A 19,980-nucleotide genomic window follows, 5' to 3' on the forward strand; every position below is an offset into this window, starting at 1 on the left:
TTATATTTTAATATAGTGACATTAAAAGTGTCACTGTAAACTGATTTGAATCGTTTAGCTTACATTCAGCGTTGTAAACGCAGGTTAATTGTCGCTAATGCCCCACCCTACTGTACACTGCCACCTTTCAAATAAACCCGATGATAAATATCGATTTAACCACTTACTGTCGCTACTATACGCGTTAAGCAGGCGTTTTTGTGCGCGTTAACAGAGTCAGTGAAGACGCGTCGTCAGGTGCTGCAGCGTCCATAAACGCCCATCTAGAACAGCACCAGACGAGATAGAGCTGCGCTTACATCCGAGGTGAGCATATCCATCGTATGCCATTGATTCATTGACGGGTGCTTGTCATTTATGGATGTTTGTCGGTGAATGTCGTCCGTCAATATGTCGTTATTGTCTCAATGACTTTGTGAATGAGCTCGTGTGTTTACAGTACATTGTCATAATAACATCCTCTGATTATGCAATGATATTTATGCTTGTGAATGGCTATAGCTGCAAAATGTCACCTGTATTTGGACCTGTTATGTTGATTCTGTGATGCTTTAACGATGTTCATGCCAAACGAACCAGTGTAAAATGAGATGAAGGCTCGAAATTATGCATTGGCTTATGCATCATCAAGACTTGTTTTGATGATACATAGACCACACAGCTGGTGGTCCTGTTTTTTAAATGCTGTGTGTGTGTGTGTGTGTGTGTGTGTGTGTGTGTGTGTGTGTGTGTGTGTGTGTGTGTGTGTGTGTGTGTGTGTGTGTGTGTTACATTGTGCTTATTTAAATGTATTTTATTTATAGTGGATGCTGCTGCATCTCAGTAACAGGGATGACACCAGTCTTTATTCTTGTCTAACCATGAGTATGCGTGTGTGTGTGTGTGTGTGTGTGTGTGTATATATGTATATATATATATATATATATATATAGGCTATATATATACACACAAATATAGGCGTTATTTATTTTGCTCACACCATTTTCAGTATCCACTATTAGTAACAGGGTTGACACCAGTCTTTATTCTTGCCTTGATAACTATATTATTTAAATACCTGCTCAATACAAGTAACAGGGTTGATACCAGTCTCGACTCCTGCTTAAACCTTAACCTGTATATAACCTTAACTTCTGTACGTGTTCACAGATGGCAAAAGCAGACCAACGCTTTGGGCAGAGAGATGGATCTGATCAGAACTTTGACTACATGTTCAAACTCCTGATCATTGGCAACAGCAGTGTAGGAAAAACCAGCTTTTTATTCAGATATGCAGATGACTCCTTTAGCAACTCTTTCGTCAGCACAGTCGGCATCGACTTTAAGGTGAAGACCGTTTACAGGAACGAAAAGAGAGTCAAGCTCCAAATATGGGTGAGTGCTGTAGCAGGTTTATTGGTGTGATTAACCGCCTAATATTGCATGAGCATGCAATATGTGAATGGAAATGATTATATTTTTAGCCTCAGTTTGTTTGTTGTTCTAATGTGATTGGCTGGCATCGTTCAACTCAAACTGCATCCAGCTGCATCTATCCTCTTCCTTCCACATTCACCTATATCAGCCTGTGATTGAGAGCCATCTTTTTCTGGAGGAAAAGAAAGCAAGTGCCTCCCCCCCACACCCCACATGCATCATCGATGCTGGTTGTCATGGAAGCAACACTCCACACTGCTCCCTCTCAGAGAGAGATCCTCATAGCCAATTAAAGCGGCCCCTGAGGGTAAGGGGGCGGGCAGAGATTTCGAAAGCACACGAGCACAGAGGTGACAAATATGACACAGCCACAATGTGTGATCATTCATAATCTGGGCGTATTGATCACAAGGTCTTAAAAATAGGCTCTCATTCAAAACAGCTGCAGGGAAACTGGCGCCAAGTCGAACCAAACAAAATGGGCTTTGAATAATTAAGGGCCCAAAATAGAGAAATTACAACCTCTCATTTAGTTTGTCCTCCACATGCTTGATAGCTATTGCATTCATGGAGCACTGAAGGTCATGGTACGTCACACTGTTATAAATAAAATGCCACCAAGGTTTATATTGTGAAAGTCTGTGAGATAAAAATAATAGTTGAATAATAAAAAACAATAAATTAAGATTAACTTACCATTTATTTTTAGATATTTGTTGATTAAATGAAAAAATTATAATGGGTAATAATCTCAATAATAAATTGAGATTAGTTTGTAATGAGATAATTGTAGCCTATTCATTTTGTACATTTTTCTAATACACATTCTAATATATTGAGATGCCATACAATTTAAGGGTGTTATGTGGTTGTCAGGATGTTGCTATTTGATATTCTGGTCTCTAAAGAGCCACAAAGGATATCACAATGATAGCTATAATGATGTAATTTGAATAACTGTTCTAATTCTTTGAATATTTGAGACCTTCTACGAGAAGTGCACATCACAACTATAATGATAATGACACACAGATGACTGACAACATTGAAATTCCCTATTGAAATTTGAACATTTGGGGGGTAAAAATCCAGTTGATGAATGATAAAAACATTGACAGCCAATCAGAATCCACCTGTCTTTAAAGAGCTCGAGCATTTAAAGCAGCTGAAGACAGAACGACACAAGTGTTATTGTCCGTCGGTGTGGATTCTAATATAGTTATTGTTATAGTTATCTTTACAGTTATAGTTCTTTATGTGAATGGCCTTAAATTTATGTGATTTTTCCAAAGCATATCATTTTCTGTGTTGTCTATACTATAGGATACAGCTGGACAGGAGCGGTATAGAACTATTACTACAGCTTACTACAGAGGAGCCATGGGCTTCATCCTTATGTACGACATCACAAATGAAGAGTCCTTCAATGCAGTGCAGGACTGGTGAGCACTTTTAATCCGGAATCCATAGGTTTTTTGTCCATAATGCGCTGATAAAGTTAGATGCCATAAATGACCATTTCCTTTCAGGGCAACACAGATTAAGACCTATTCATGGGATAACGCTCAGGTTATATTAGTGGGGAACAAATGTGACATGGATGAGGAGAGGGTGGTGCCTTCTGAGAAGGGGAAACACTTGGCCGACCAGTTAGGTAAGTTATGTGCCTGATCTTTAAAGGAGTCCTATTATGTCATTTTACATCAAGTCTTGATTTTGGTTTTGGGGTCGGCTAGAATAGGTTCACATGCTTCAATAACCTAATTATAAAAAAGTTAAAAAAAATTGTTATTTTGATGAGTTAAAGCAATCTAAAAACATATATTGTTATAACTTATTGATCATATAATTTTTCACAGTGCAGGAACGCTCTGTTTAGTTCCTGTTCCTCCTTCTGAAAAGCACACTGTGCTCTGATTTGTCGACTGTACCTGTGTGTTGTGATTGGTCAACCGCTTCAAGCGTGTTTTGGAAATATCACGGCCCTTACCATAACCGTGGGTTTCAACACACTGCTAACGCAACTCTGCCAGGCCTTGCCCCCTTAATTTTGCATTGACCTTGAGCGAGAATTATTTAAATGTGGAATATTGTGAGATGTTCGTTCCCGGAAAAAAATTCAAGACTACAGTCGACTACAATACTGATGTTGAGAATAACTGGAGTGACTTGTGCTTTGTAACTTTGCAGACCTTTTTATGCTCAAACAGCAACGTTACACACTAAAGAAAGTTGAAAATGTTAGAAAAGCCTAATAGGACCCCTTTAATCTGATTCATTTTGTATTTGGATTCTTTCTCGCAGGGTTTGAGTACTTCGAAGCCAGCGCCAAGGAGAACATCAACGTCAGACAAGTATTTGAGCGCTTAGTCGACATTATCTGTGTGAAGATGTCTGAGAGAGTCGATACGGATCCACCCATAGTTACCGGTGCCAAAACCACCCGACTAACCGATAAACCTCCCCAGCTACCTCAGAATTGTTGCTGATTTCTCTCTCTACTCAACCTATCAGCAGCGGATCCGATGTCGTTTGGTTTAACGTTCTGTTGTATGCCGATCGGAACCGACCTGGGGTGCGTTTCCTGCGCAAACAACGTAACTCACTGCTTAACCACCATCGTTAGAGGAATTAACTAGTTAGTCACAAATATTTCCTGGAATCATTGTAACATGGTTGCACTTCCATTGTTTGAGCCATGTTGTCTCAACAATATAGGAAATGTAGTTAATGACATCACACACAGGTAGTGGAGAAATAACTTCTGGTAATGAATTGATTTAACATCGCTATTGATGTCAGATTATCATAAAAACTATTTTGCAATTGCTGTACATTTCATTAAGTCAGGAACTTTCCCACAACATAGTTTTTCTCAGAGATGCTACACTGTAAAAAAAAAAAAAGTTGCTGCCTTAAATTTTTAAGTACAATCAACTTGGATGTTTAAGTCATTTCAACTTAAATTACATTAAACTGACTTTAAAAAACGAGTTGAATCTTGTATAACTTATACAAAAACTTGAAAATTGCTTAACTTATTTTGATGAGGTAAAGCAGTGTAAAAACATATGTCGTTATAACGTTGATCATATCTTTTTTTTTTTTTTACAGTGTACAAACATGGCATCTGAGGACCACTTAAATATTTTTGTTCCCTTCATTTGATGTTTGATTCATCGCGGGTTCCCTCTTCATGATCCAAGCTTCCCTTACGCGTTTATGCACATGCACACTTCAAAAACAGCGCTAAAATACATAGCATTTCATACTAACAAGAAACTATGCTTCAAGCCGCAAGTCGAAAGCTGTAGTTCTAAACTCACAAAGTTGAGTTGCTTCGTTTAACTATGTTGGTAAACGTTGGAACTTGCGACTACAGTTGGCTAACGATTGCGTTCTGGAAACACACCCCTGTTTGTTTGTAGCTGTCAAACATGTGAAGTAGTTCAGTAATAATAGTACACTCTACCCTAATCAGTCCATAGGAAACTTAACGCAGGGACTAGAGCAAAGCACAAAAACTACTACTTGGCTCGCAGAACTTCAGTGCTCACTGCCGAAACTAGATTTAAAACGCAATCTGTGGTGGCACAATCTCGCTAATATTATGAATTATATATTTAATGTAGTACTTTAATGGAGGTAAAATGGTGGGTAATCTGTTTAAAGGCACAAAAATAAACTCAGACTTTTGCAAAATGGCCATTATGCAAGATTGAGTTTTCAGGGTGGTTTCGATACTCTGATCTGATTGGATCAGGATCAGAAGCAGATGCACATTGTATGTTGGACTCCATCTATTAACTGCTGGCACAGTATGTTTTGAGAATATAAGCACTTGTTTAAGCTATCTTCATCTTGAGTGGAAAAAAATGATTAGATACACAAAATAAAATTCATGTCTTGCACTAAAATACGACATTCAATTCATGTTAAACTTAGTATTGTCAGAACCACGTTACTGTTGTGTGTAATAATAGACTGAACACAATCAGCACATTTCATAGTCGGGCGTTGTTACAAAAGATATGATTCTTCACTCAAATCCTCAAGAAGAAAGTGGAGATTTATTGTGAACTCGTGCCAGGATGTTTATATTTCAGAAACCTGTAGCAAATCCTTGTGGGTTCGTGTATTATCTACCTTGGTTTTTTTATCTAGTGATGTATGAGTGTTTTATGTAATAATAGTCCAAATTATTCCAAATGAGATATCCCCCAAGTAGATTTTTTTTTTTAATGCTGCTGGAATATATAGTTGTACCTTTGCTGTCAGTGTATTTTGATTTGTAGACAATCTGCACTGGGGCGTACAGTGATTGTACAGTTGTGAATGTTACTTTTAGATGCAATTTGTAACAATAAAAGCACAAATCACATATAATAATGCTAATATTTATGTACTGTGTCTGTCATTGTATTGAGGATACTATAGTATATAGACTATATATGATAGAAAACAAAAATTGCTGAAATGAAATAAACTTATTTGACACTATATTTACTTAAAAGTCACAAAAGACACTTATCCTTATTTTTCACATAGTGTTAAAAGATTAAACAACATGGTCTTATATTAAACAACAAATCTTTGTTATTTTGTTTTTCGAATTTCTGTAGCAGTGTTATTAGTATTTATTAATATTGCACTGTATTTTTATATTTTAATTTCTATATATCTTTAATTTGATTTCCCGTTCAATTTCAGTATTTCAGTGCTAAAGTAAATGTTAGTTTTTCATCTTATATTCATATTTAATTTTAATTCAATGATTTTTAGGTTTACATTTAGTCAACAAAAATAGCTTTGATCTGAACGATTCAACCTGTTTCTAAATCAAACGCTTAAATTCCATTTTTCACACCGGTTGGCTCGACCAATCACATTGGTTCTTGTTTTTTATGTCACGGTGTATCAGCCAATGAGATTTCAGTGTATTGGGTGTGCTCAACATGAGCGTTAACGGCGCAACATCCGTAGCCTAATCCATTCGACAACAGAAAGGAAGGTATGTTACTTCATTGTATGCAAAAGTTTAATTATTAAAACGTTTTTTTAGTGTTGTGTTGTGTTGTCTTAACGCAAGTCCTGAAAAGTATTAGTAGCTACTGGAGTTTTGATACAGAAGATGACGTAAAGTGTATTCGTGACAGGTGTCAATCATGTTAAATGTAGTGCGCATGTTAAATCTAGCGTGTTTGAGTCAAAATGCCGCGAACTTCCTGTGGACCTGCCTGTGAAGTGTCTGGTGACGGTCCAGAGAGCGGAGAACCTCAACCAGCTCGAACTGACCAACCAGTCTCCGATCAAAGTGACCCGAGAGTAATCAAATCACCAAACGACCCGAAAAAATACAGGTAGCAAGACATTTTATGCTCTATAGTAAAAATATCAACAACAACAATAATAATGTATTAATGTTATGCATGTTATGTAAATAGATTGAATAATATAATAATAGTAATTAATAACAACAACTGTCATTTGCATACTATCAGTCTTTATATTAATAATTATAATAATAATAATACATTTATAAATATATTGTTATTGTTCACATATACATTTTATCATTATTATTAGTAAATATTATATAAAATATTAATAAATAAAACATATTTAAACCATAATTGAATAAATCTGATTTATCATGGATATTAGTTTATTTTATTATATTATCAAATTTATGTTTAAAATAAAATTATACATTTTGAAAAAATATGTGATTATTGTTTTATTTATAATTTAATAATTAAATAATAATTATATTATTTATATTATTTTAAAGCATATCAAATAAAATTATTAATTTTTATTTTATTTATATAAAATTATAATATCAAGTGTATTTTTTAAAATAAATGTATGAAATTGTTAAAAATTGTTGTCATTTTCTTTTTCTTTTATTATTATTAATAAAAAAAATCAATAAATGTTATAAAATAAATAACAATTTAAATGAAAATAAATGTATTTTTGAAAAATTAATATTAAAAATATTATTAAAACCGTATTTCGATACAATTTGAGAATTTCTTTTTTGTTATTATTCGTTTTTATTACATATTTGTATTTATTCACATTATCAAATGTATTTTTAGAAATACATTTTTTTTTTGTCATTACAATTTTTATTTTTTCATTTTAATAACAATACATCTCTAATTTATAAATATATATATATATTTTTTTTTTAATGGTTCTTTTTCTGACTAGAAGTAATTAAACCTTTTCCAGGTACATTGAGCTGAGCAATGGACTCAAAGTGCTTCTCATATCAGACCTCACCCAATCAGAGAGTAGCAAAGACCCGGCTGACGAAGAAGAGGAAGAGAATGTTGACAGTGAGAGTGCTGACGAAGACAGGAATGACGTGACTAAATGCAGTGAAGGGAGGAAGAAGAATTGCCGTTCAGAGAAACAGGTGACCGTCAGTTCTTTACAGTTACTTCATTTATAAATAGATATAATACTCAATATCTTATATCTTCCCTCAGTCCGCAGCTGCGCTCTGTATCAGCGTGGGAAGCTTCAGTGACCCTGCGGATCTACCTGGTCTTGCCCATTTCCTCGAACACAGTGTGTTTATTGACAGCAAGGGGTCATTTATTTTATTCTTACCTTTTTATTTCCTTTATATTCACATTGTTATTTTTCCAGTGGTCTTCATGGGCAGTGAGAAGTATCCGGACGAAAATGGCTTTGATGCTTTCCTGAAAAAACACGGAGGAAGTGACAACGCTTCCACAGACTGCGAGCGGACCATTTTCCAATTTGATGTTCAGAGGAAATGCTTCAAAGAAGCACTGGATCGGTGAGCTTAATATTCAATCATCAATCACATATTCGTTTAATTTTAGGGTGAACTGCCCCTTTAAAAACCTGCACTTGCATTATTTGTCCACAGGTGGGCGCAGTTTTTCATCTGCCCCTTGATGATTCCTGATGCAGTTGACCGGGAGGTGGAGGCCGTAGATAGCGGTCAGTAAAAACACGTCACAAACTACACTGCTGACGCCGATCAAAGTTAATAATGAAATGTAATGTAGCTAAATTCTTTTTAACAGAGTACCAGATGGGCCGACCGTCAGACTCTAACCGCAAAGAGATGCTGTTTGGAAGTTTAGCAAAAGCCAGTCATCCGATGAGCAAGTTCTTCTGGGGTCAGTCACATGTTCATAATGTTTTGAGATTATGCCAAACAAGAGAATGATGGTCATGATATTTGTCCATCCCTTGATATTTCACCAGGAAATGCTCAAACACTGAAAGACGAACCCAGAGAGAAGAATATCAACACTTATGAGCGTCTGAGAGAGTTCTGGAGGAGATTTTACTCTGCTCATTACATGACGCTCACTGTGCAGTCCAGAGGCAATGAGAATAAATCATTTGTCTCTGAATGAATACAGTACTATCCTCATATTTACATCAGGGGTCTAATTTTGGACACTTTATCCTCATAGACACACTTGATACCCTGGAAGAATGGGTGCGAGAGATCTTTATTAAGATCCCAAATAAGTACGTATGCTAAACAGTCATATTTCTTGCCATTTATGTCACCCAGGATTGATTTTACTGTAATTTTTTTCTTTTCTTTTTTTCCCCACAGTGGCCAGCCACGGGTGAATTTTTCAGACCTTCAGGATCCATTTGATACCCCAGATTTTAACAAGCTATACCGAGGTAGTGTTGGATTTTAGATTGTATAGCTAACGTCAGTTAGGTTACCTAGAATCTTTTTAAAAAGCTACATTGAACTTTAATTTAATGTAATATTATAAGTTTTAATTTAGTATGCAATTTAACTTAATATTTAATTGAAATATGAAATATTTATTTACATTTAAAAAATACAGGTCCTTCTCAAAAAATTCGCATATTGTGATAAAGTTCATTATTTTCCATAATGTAATGATAAAAATTTAACTTTCATATATTTTAGATTCATTGCACACCAACTGAAATATTTCAGGTCTTTTATTGTTTTAATACTGATGATTTTGGCATACAGCTCATGAAAACCCAAAATTCCTATCTCAAAAAATTAGCATATCATGAAAAGGGTCTCTAAACGAGCTATTAACCTAATCATCTGAATCAACTAATTAACTCTAAACACCTGCAAAAGATTCCTGAGGCTTTTAAAAACTCCCAGCCTGTTTCATTACTCAAAACCGCAATCATGGGTAAGACTGCCGACCTGACTGCTGTCCAGAAGGCCTTCATTGACACCCTCAAGCAAGAGGGTAAGACACAGAAAGAAATTTCTGAACAAATAGGCTGTTCCCAGAGTGCTGTATCAAGGCACCTCAGTGGGAAGTCTGTGGGAAGGAAAAAGTGTGGCAAAAAACGCTGCACAACGAGAAGAGGTGACCGGACCCTGAGGAAGATTGTGGAAAAGGACCGATTCCAGACCTTGGGGGACCTGCGGAAGCAGTGGACTGAGTCTGGAGTAGAAACATCCAGAGCCACCGTGCACAGGCGTGTGCAGGAAATGGGCTACAGGTGCCGCATTCCCCAGGTCAAGCCACTGTTGAACCAGAAACAGCGGCAGAAGCGCCTGACCTGGGCTACAGAGAAGCAGCACTGGACTGTTGCTCAGTGGTCCAAAGTACTTTTTTCAGATGGAAGCAAATTTTGCATGTCATTCGGAAATCAAGGTGCCAGAGTCTTGAGGAAGACTGGGGAGAAGGAAATGCCAAAATGCCTGAAGTCCAGTGTCAAGTACCCACAGTCAGTGATGGTCTTGGGTGCCATGTCAGCTGCTGGTGTTAGTCCACTGTGTTTTATCAAGGACAGGGTCAATGCAGCTAGCTATCAGGAGATTTTGGAGCACTTCATGCTTCCATGAACCCCATAGAGAATCTGTGGGATATTGTGAAGAGAAAGTTGAGAGACGCAAGACCCAACACTCTGGATGAGCTTAAGGCCGCTATCGAAGCATCCTGGGCCTCCATAACACCTCAGCAGTGCCACAGGCTGATTGCCTCCATGCCACGCCGCATTGAAGCAGTCATTTCTGCAAAAGGATTCCCGACCAAGTATTGAGTGCATAACTGAACATAATTATTTGAAGGTTGACTTTTTTTGTATTAAAAACACTTCTTTTATTGGTCGGATGAAATATGCTATTTTTTTGAGATAGGAATTTGGGGTTTTCATGAGCTGTATGCCAAAATCATCAGTATTAAAACAATAAAAGACCTGAAATATTTCAGTTGGTGTGCAATGAATCTAAAATATATGAAAGTTAAATTTTTATCATTACATTAAAATAAAATAAAACTAAATTAAATATTAAATATATATAATGTAATTTTTATTATTTTTTTGTTTATAATTATAATATTAATATTATCAATGTATATTACTAATTAATATGACAACAATAATGCTTTAGAATATTATTATGAAAACATATTTAAATACATTTTTTAAAGTAAATGGTTATTTTGTTATTATTTGTTTTTTATTTGAAAATAAAATAAAATCGATAAAATAAATTACTATTGTTGTTATTTTTATTTTTATTTTATTATTATTTTTATTATTATTATAAGTAGTAGTAGTAGTAATAAAAGCATATTGATATACATTTCATAAAGTAAATAATTTGTTATTATTAGTTTTTATGTTATTTATATTTAATGAAATTATCAAAGGTTTATTTGAAAATAAAATAAAATTTATAAATTATTGTTGTTTTTATTTTATTATTTTAATAACAATAATAAGTGGAATATAATAAAAGCATATTTGAATAAATTTAATAAATCATGTTTATTTTTAAATAAATAAAAATTATATTTAAAATAAAATAAAATATAGAAATGATATAATATAATATTATTTATATTATTATTATTATTATATTAAATAATATTATATAATAGTTGTATAAAAAATAATTATTAAAACTAAATTAAATATTAAAAAATATATATATATTTACAATTACATTTGATATAATATAATATTTATATAAATGTATTTAAATAATAAAATTTAACAATTTCTTTAATCACTTGGGTTTCATTTTATGCTAACTGTACTGAATATCATTATTTATGATTCAGTGCCTCCCAAATCTAGGCCTACTCATGTGTTGGTGAATTCAAATGAGCATTTGGAATCTTTGATAACTATGTGTGTCATTTTCAGTGGTGCCAGTAAGAAAGATTCATGCGCTGAGCATCAGCTGGGCTCTTCCACCTCAGGGCAAACATTACCGGTCAGTAACACATCCTGACAGCTGTAAAAATCTATGCACCATGTCTTACCCTGCTGAGGTCAAGATAGAGAAGTATACTCTGCTTAAAAGACCAGGATGGGATGCTGGTGGCCACCAAGCTTCTTAACCAGGACTTAATGGCATAATAGTACAAGTTTGCATTAGGCTGATGGCAATAAAGAGTGTTTGTGTTTGTACATGTTGGCATATAGAGTGAAACCCCTGCATTACATTTCCTGGCTGATTGGTCATGAAGGAGCTGGAAGTGTATTGTCTTTACTCAGAAAGAAGTGAGTTTGACTTTCTGTTCATACTTGTATCGTTAAACTGATCACTAATGAATCAGTTTGAATCAAATGAAATGAAATGCTCTGTATCTGAAGGTGCTGGGCTATCGGTCTGTTTGGAGGAAACAGTGAGACGGGTTTCGATCAGAACACCACCTACTCCATCTTCAGCGTTTCAGTCACCCTGAGCGACGAGGGCTTCCAGAACTTCTTCCAGGTCTGAAAAACCCTTCGTGTTGGCTCAATTAAGTCCTCAGTTGTTTTTATGTGGTGGGAATCCTTTTATTCCTCATTATATTTTAATAAAGAAATGTTTTATTGTGGTTGTAGGTCATTCATACAATCTTCCAGTATCTGAAGATGCTTCAGTCTATCGGACCTCAGCAGAGGTGGGCAGCAGATCATTGAAACCTGAAAAGGATTTCACAAACTGATATGACAGAATATGAAATCCTATTTACAGTAAAAATGGTTCTTGAGAAGAAAAGAACCTTTATTTTTAAGAGTTGGTTTTGATAATGTCCTTCAATCCTGTTGCTTTTGTTGAATACACAAAAACAAAAACCTCAATATTCTCTTTGTTATGCGTTTTCTCAGAATCTATGAGGAAATCCAAAAGATTGAAGCCAATGATTTTCACTATCAGGAGCAGGTGATTTGTTTTTCCCGCATTCTCTTGAGTGAAATCATCTAAATTCATAAATAGAACAGTCGCAGGCCTTCAACTCTCATATTTATGTTTTTTGTACCAGACGGAACCAATTGAGTTTGTGGCGAACATTTGTGAGAACATGCAACTTTTCCCAAAAGAGGACTTCCTGTGTGGAGACCAGCTTATGTTTGAATACAACCCAGAGGCATGGCATTGTCTTTTGGACTAAACTAGTAATGCTAAATATTTTATGAATGGTGTTCTGATGTTTAATCTGTCATTGAAGGTCATCTCAGCTGCTTTGAAACTCTTGACCCCAGTGACGGCCAACATATTACTGCTGTCACCCAAACATGATGGTCTCTGTCCACTAAAGGAGAAGTGGTTTGGGACGCAGTACAGTGTTGAAGGTAAACCGCAACAATAGATCTGGGAATGGTTTGGCTTTATTTTTAGGGATGCATAGACATTCAAATTCTGGTAGATACTGTTAGATGATAACCAATATTACTAAAAGATATTAATTTCATACATTTTTAAATATCAAAGTACAACATAGTTTGGGCTAAAATATAAATGAAAAATAATACACTGAAAAATAAATTTGCATGAAGATATTGTCACAGAATTAAAATAATCTCAAATATTGCAGAATAAATAAGTTGGCTGGTTTTTATATTCGTTAGATATGATATAATGGAAGTAGGATTAAAATTATGGCTGATTTAATTAATTTGATCACCATTAATTGATAAATGGCCAATTTTCAGATTGTATATTATTTTGTTTAAATAAAACACTAAAAAAACGAAATTTATTTACATTTTTATTTTAAATGCTTCAAGAAATTAGTGATTGATGGATGGATGATAGAAAGTTGATGGGTGGATGATAGATGGATGGATGATAGTTGATGAATAGATGGATGGATGATAGTTGGATGGATGATAATTGATGAATAGATGGATGGATGATAGTTGGATGGATGATAGATAGTTGATGGATGGATGATAGTTGATGAATGGATGGATGGATGGATGATAAATAGTTGACGGATGGATGGATGATAGATAGTTGATGGATGGATGGATGATAGTTGATGAATGGATGGATGGATGGATGGATGATAGAAAGTTTAGGTATGGATGGATGGATGGATGATAGATAGTTGGATGGATGATAGTTGAACTGATGGATGGATGATAGATAGTTGATGGATAGATAGATAGATAGATAGATAGATAGATAGATGATAGTTGATGAATGGATGTATGATAGAAAGTTTATGGATGGATGGATGGATGATAGATAGTTCGATGGATGATAGTTGATGAACTGATGGATGGATGATAGAAAGTTGATGGATGGATGGATGAATAGATGGATGATAATTGGATGGATGGATGATAGATAGTCGGATGGATGGATGATAGATAATGAATAGATGGATGGTTGATAGTTGGATGGGTGATAGATAGTTGGATGGGTGATAGATAGTTGATGGATGGATAGATAGATAGATAGATAGATAGATAGATAGATAGATAGATAGATAGAAAGTTGGATGGATGGATGATAGTTGATGAATGGATGGATGATAGAAAGTTTATGGATGGATGGATGGATGATAGATAGTTGGATGGATGATAGTTGATGAACTGATGGATGGATGATAGAAAGTTGATGGATGGATGGATGGATGGATGAATGGATGGATGATAATTGGACGGATGGATGATAGATAGTTGGATGGATGGATGATAGTTGAAGGATGGATGGATGATAGATAGTTGGATGGATGATAGTTGATGAACTGATGGATGGATGATAGAAAGTTGATGGATGGATGGATGGATGGATGAATGGATGGATGATAATTGGACGGATGGATGATAGATAGTTGGATGGATGGATGATAGTTGAAGGATGGATGGATGATAGATAGTTGGATGGATGATAGTTGATGAACTGATGGATGGATGATAGAAAGTTGATGGATGGATGGATGAATGGATGGATGATAATTGGACGGATGGATGATAGATAGTTGGATGGATGGATGATAGTTGAAGGATGGATGGATGATAGATAGTAGATGGATAGACTTACATAAAATAGTTGGTTGTCTCATAAATATATAAATGAAATGAATAAATAAATAAATCTACAGTATATGAATACTAACAGAGGTTTTTTTTTTTTTTTTTTTTTTTTTGATGTGGCACAAATAAATAAAATATTCATTAATCTATATCTATACCGTATGGTCTAAATAATCTTCCAGTATCTAAAAAAATAATATTTTACAATAAAAAATGTAAATTATAATATCAGCTGATAACCAATATGGCACCGATATATCAGGCATCAGTTTGACTTAATCATGAAGTGTTATACCTACACAGATATTCCACAAGAGTACAGTGACCTTTGGGCTGGAGATTTCCCGCTGAACTCTGACCTCCACCTCCCAGCTGAGAACAAGTTTATAGGTCAGTTCCCATTCATTCACTGGAGGTTCATTCCTTTCTTTACAACAGTTTTCATCTCAGTTCTTCCCCATCCACAGCCTCAGATTTCACCCTCAAAACATCAGACTGCCCTGACACGGACTTCCCAGTCAAAATAATCGACAACGAGAGAGGCTGTCTGTGGTTCAGAAAGGATAACAAGTTTAAAATACCCAAAGGTACCTTAACAATGAGAGAATCTCAATGGGATACACCCAATGTAATATGCGTAATTATGTCTGTATTTTCCAATAGCTTATGCACGCTTCCAGCTGCTCACTCCAATCATACTGGAATCTCCTAAAAAGTGAGTTCCTCCTCAACAAATTGAATTCATAATTCTCTACCAATCCTGTAAAAAGGCTCGAATTCTTTGGAGATCTGCCACATTATACATGGACACTTTTTCCTCTCCCAGTCTGGTCCTGTTGGATCTTTTTGTGAATATTCTGGCTCATAATCTGGCGGAGCCGGCATACGATGCAGTTGTGGCTCAGCTGGAGTATACGTTAATTCCTGGAGACCACGGCCTGTTCCTCAGACTCAAAGGATTCAACCACAAACTGCCTGTGAGTTCAATAGTGTCTCTGATTCTTTTTGAATCTGTCTCTCAAATGAAAGTGATTCATTTGAACAAACTAACTCTGCCAGTTTCGTTCATTTCTTTAGTTGCTTCTGAACCTGATCGTAGACCACCTGGCCGACTTCAGCACCGCTCCAGATGTGTTTAGCATGTTCACTGAGCAGCTGAAGAAAACCTACTACACCATCCTCATTAAACCAGATCAACTTGGAAGGTGGGTAATCGATTTCAATTTGAAACTGGTCATTTCAAACTACCAGCGATCTCCGTTTGCATCAGTCGGTCTCATTACTGTGTATTATTACAGAGATGTTCGACTGCAGATTCTTGAGCATCATCGTTTCTCTGTGATGCAGAAGTATGAAGCCATCATGGCGGACATCAGCGTGGCTGATCTCATGGACTTTGTGAATCGCTTCAAGGCCGAGTTACACATAGAAGGACTCATACAAGGAAACATCACAAGTACCGTGAGTCTTATTGACGATGTATGTCATTTTGAGCAAGTATTTACACAATAATCACTTTTTTTTGTACAATTTCTGCACAAACAGGAATCCAAGGAATTTCTGCAGTATTTTATAGAGTAAGTAGGCTGCTTTTTAATCTTGTTAGATGTAAATATAAAAGAAGTAGAGTATAATTGAATTATTTGATGTTATATGATGTTGATAATAATGGTAATGTGTTACATGTAATGCGCGTTACATTACTTGGTTACTTTTTGGACATGAATAATTACAAAATTCTACTTACAAATAGTTCATTTGATATATTTTATCAAATATTTTTTTGTTAATAATGTTGAGGTAGCGTGTTACATGTAATGCGTGTTACGTTATCAGGTTACTTTTTGGACATAAAATAACTAATTGAAATCACTTTTTATTTATTCAGAATTATTACAAAATTCCATTTACAAATAATAAATTTTGTAGATTTTATTAAATATATATTTTTTTATAATGTTAAGGTAGCATGTTACATGTAATCCGCGTTGCATTATTAGGTTACTTTTTGGAAGTAAAATAACAAAATATCACAATAAACATCACATTTTTAATTTGTTCACTTTAATTACAAAAAGGTCTACTTGAAAAATGTTTATATATTTAAATCATATATTTAAGAATCACATTATGGGGGATGAGGTGCTAATGGAAGTGCAAAAAATGTTTGAGAACCGCTGGGTTAGTTACATATAGAATTTATAGAATAATCATTTTTTTTTAATTAAGTAACATTTTTGTTTATTTATTTACTGACAAATACAACATCCTTGGTGTTTAACAGCAAACTCCAATACAAAGCTCCTCCAGCTGCACTTCCTGTCCTGTTCAGAGTGGTGGAGTTACCACAGACGCACCACTTATGTAAAGTCCAGTCCCTCAATACGGCAGACGCCAACTCAGAAGTCACAGTATACCATCAGGTAGTAGTCCATGTGACCATTTCAGATCTTCTCAAATTCTTTCATAGCTTTATGCAAGGAACATACTAAAGCATTGTTGTTTTTCCAGACAGGACTGAAAAACTTGCGAGAACATGCGCTGATGGAGCTGCTTGTGGTGATTTGGGCTGTCGCTTAAACTGAAAGTATAAGTATCGTCCTTCTTTTTTTAATACCTTTTTTTGTGTTTGCCAGATGCACATGGAAGAACCCTGCTTTGATTTCCTGAGGACAAAGGAAACTCTAGGGTCAGTTATAAAGCTTCGTCGTTCAGACTGTTTCCTTGTGTAAATCTTTCTTCAACGGATCTTACTTGACTCTTCCTTCAGGTATCAGGTGTATCCCGCCTGCAGAAACACCTCCTGTGTCCTTGGCTTTTCAGTGACCGTCGAGACTCAGGCGACCAAGTTCAGGCAAGGTTTATGTGGAAAACTAGATGTTTATCTTCTAGTCCATTTCTCAATGAATATCAATAACATTTTATTTTTACCATGCAGCACTGACTTTGTGGAAGATAAAATTGAAGCTTTTCTAGTCACCTTTGGGGAGAAGATGAATAACTTATCGGACGAGGCTTTTCAAACTCAAGTGGGCGCTCTGATCAAGCTGAAGGAGTGTGAAGACACGCAGCTCGGGGACGAAGTGGACAGGAACTGGTTTGAAGTGGTCACACAGCAGTATGTCTTTGAGAGGCTCAATAAAGAAGTGAGAAATCAGTCCATATATTCTTGTTCTTTAATATTATTAATGGTACCATAGCGGTTGTCATCCAGTGTTACAGATTATCGCATCAGCCCATACTGGATAATTGGTAATGCTAATTTCCTCTATTTGTTCATTTATCTTCCGTCACTTAAAGTTAATCATTTAAAAAAGAAAAATGTAATTTAATTACATTTTTCATACTGTAAGTTATAATTTGATGCTTTGATTCACGCATTGAAAAGAGTTTTTTTTTTATTTGGATAAAAATTATAGAAATGTAATACAGTTTATTTATTTCAAATGTGACCGATGTGAAATATAAAAAAACTGGAAACTGAAATAATAAATTAATTTAAGCTATATAGAAATCTAAAAAATCAAAAAATTGAAACATATAAATGTATTAAAGCCATATAAATATATAAGTTCATTAAAGTGAAATAAATGAATTATATAGAAATATAAAATCCCCAAAAACTAATTGAAAAAATGACAAAAGCACATAAAAAGTTACTAAAAGTTAAACTAAAATTGAAGTGAAAACGGGAAAAAAATATTCAAAATATTAATTACATTTATTTGTGCCTAATAAGACATTTTTTGTTCGTTTTTTAAATTTATTTTATATATTTACGCCACATCATTTTTGTTTGCCATTTATTTATCTATTTTAAATATTTAATCCACGTCTCCAATGTTTTTGTTAGTCTTCATTCACTTATTTATTTATGCCTTCATTTTTGTAGCAATATAAAATGACTAATTTTAGTTTTTTATGTTTTATTTATTTAAACAAAATAATATAGAATTTTAAAACTTGCCATTTATTGGTTGTCAGATATAACCTTATCAATCGTTATATATAAAAGCCAAAGTTTGAATGTCGGTGCATTTCTATTCTTATTCTTTCTTCTGAATATTTGAGAGTTTTATTTAGTGAGAATGTCACATTTGTACTCTACCCGACAGATTGAAGTCCTGAAAGATGTCACCAAAGATGAACTGGTGTCTTTTTTCATGGAGCACAGGCATGGAAACAGTAGAAAACTAAGTATACATGTATGTATGTTATTTATTTGTTTCTGTTATGATCTATTATTTAAAAAAAGGGCCTTTTGAATTTTTAAAGGGTCATTGAGACGGTAGAAAATGGTCATGAATGTTGAAACTGTTGATCATGTTAACATCTGCCAAATGACTCTATGATCCATGCAGGTGGTTGGATTCGGAGAGAAAGAGAAGGAAACCCACGGAGATGATCAATCCTGTTCTGCCCCAGAGACTCAGGATGCAGAAATAAAGATGTCCTCATATGGGAATGTGTCGGAGCTGATCTTCCTCCCCGCCTCGCCTGTCCTCACCAAAGCCACCATGATAACGGACATCCGCGCGTTCACGTCTTCCCTCAATCTGCACCCCTACCACAAAATCCTCCTGTAGACTGAAACACACTCAGAATGACCCACGGCTACCTCTATGAAAACTGTCGAAAAACTATTTCTGTCTGTCGTAATTGATTATGGTAAAGGAATAGAATAGTTCACCCCAAAAATATAGATGTATGACTTTCTTCTTTCAGCCGAACACAATCGGAGTTATATTTTAAAAAAATCCTGGCTCTTCCCAGCTTTGTTATAGCATTTAATAGTGCCCGAGTTTTTGAACCTCCAAAAAGTGCATCCATCCATCATAGAAGTAATCCATACGATCCATTAAAAGCCTTCTGAGGCAAGGCCATGGGTTTTTGTAAGAAACATATCCATATTTAAAACTTTGCATTTAATCAAGTGACGCATAAGAACTCTGTTGTTGGAGTAATCCAGTTTTTCCATGTACTGTATTTTAGAGGACAAAAAAATTAAAATGGCATTTATAAATGTATTAGATTATCAGGGATAAGTATATGTGCATATCATTAATATTGCAGTCTTACTTTTTTAAAGTAAGAATATCTAACTGTGAATAAAAATGTGGAGATGTGGACGCACAGCCTTATGTCAAATTTGGATGATGTGGTATTTAGTATGTTTTATTCAGTAGTCTAACAATTAAATGTTCATTTTAATAATACATTTTTTTTATTAAAAAAGTAATTTTAAGACTTTTTGTTTAAAAAAAAGTAACAGGCTATTTGTTT

General features: G+C 34.8%; 2 protein-coding genes across 2 annotated transcripts; both read left to right on the forward strand.

Annotated features, from left to right (window-relative positions):
- The first annotated feature begins 47 nt into the window (after positions 1-47).
- On the forward strand, positions 48-5,811 carry rab3b (RAB3B, member RAS oncogene family). The gene is made up of 5 exons (XM_077226325.1): positions 48-306; positions 1,150-1,374; positions 2,740-2,858; positions 2,946-3,070; positions 3,721-5,811. Exons 2-5 carry the CDS (start codon positions 1,150-1,152, stop codon positions 3,903-3,905), a joined length of 654 nt encoding a protein of 217 aa, XP_077082440.1. The 5' UTR covers positions 48-306; the 3' UTR covers positions 3,906-5,811.
- A 519-nt stretch (positions 5,812-6,330) lies between these two features.
- nrd1b (nardilysin b (N-arginine dibasic convertase)) lies at positions 6,331-19,826 on the forward strand. The gene is made up of 31 exons (XM_077226326.1): positions 6,331-6,427; positions 6,613-6,776; positions 7,657-7,843; positions 7,917-7,998; positions 8,080-8,233; positions 8,327-8,400; positions 8,487-8,582; positions 8,671-8,793; positions 8,886-8,943; positions 9,035-9,108; positions 11,587-11,656; positions 11,869-11,946; positions 12,040-12,160; positions 12,274-12,332; positions 12,541-12,595; positions 12,696-12,800; positions 12,882-13,005; positions 15,001-15,087; positions 15,165-15,284; positions 15,361-15,412; positions 15,524-15,674; positions 15,775-15,902; positions 15,996-16,158; positions 16,243-16,274; positions 16,982-17,120; positions 17,209-17,256; positions 17,334-17,386; positions 17,468-17,551; positions 17,636-17,843; positions 18,813-18,902; positions 19,059-19,826. Exons 2-31 carry the CDS (start codon positions 6,628-6,630, stop codon positions 19,281-19,283), a joined length of 3,189 nt encoding a protein of 1,062 aa, XP_077082441.1. The 5' UTR covers positions 6,331-6,427; positions 6,613-6,627; the 3' UTR covers positions 19,284-19,826.
- Positions 19,827-19,980: the final 154 nt, after the last annotated feature.

This window comes from Siphateles boraxobius, unplaced genomic scaffold, assembly GCF_051911475.1.
Source record: "Siphateles boraxobius isolate OS27281-9 unplaced genomic scaffold, OSU_SipBor_1 13, whole genome shotgun sequence".
Taxonomy (NCBI): domain Eukaryota; kingdom Metazoa; phylum Chordata; class Actinopteri; order Cypriniformes; family Leuciscidae; genus Siphateles; species Siphateles boraxobius.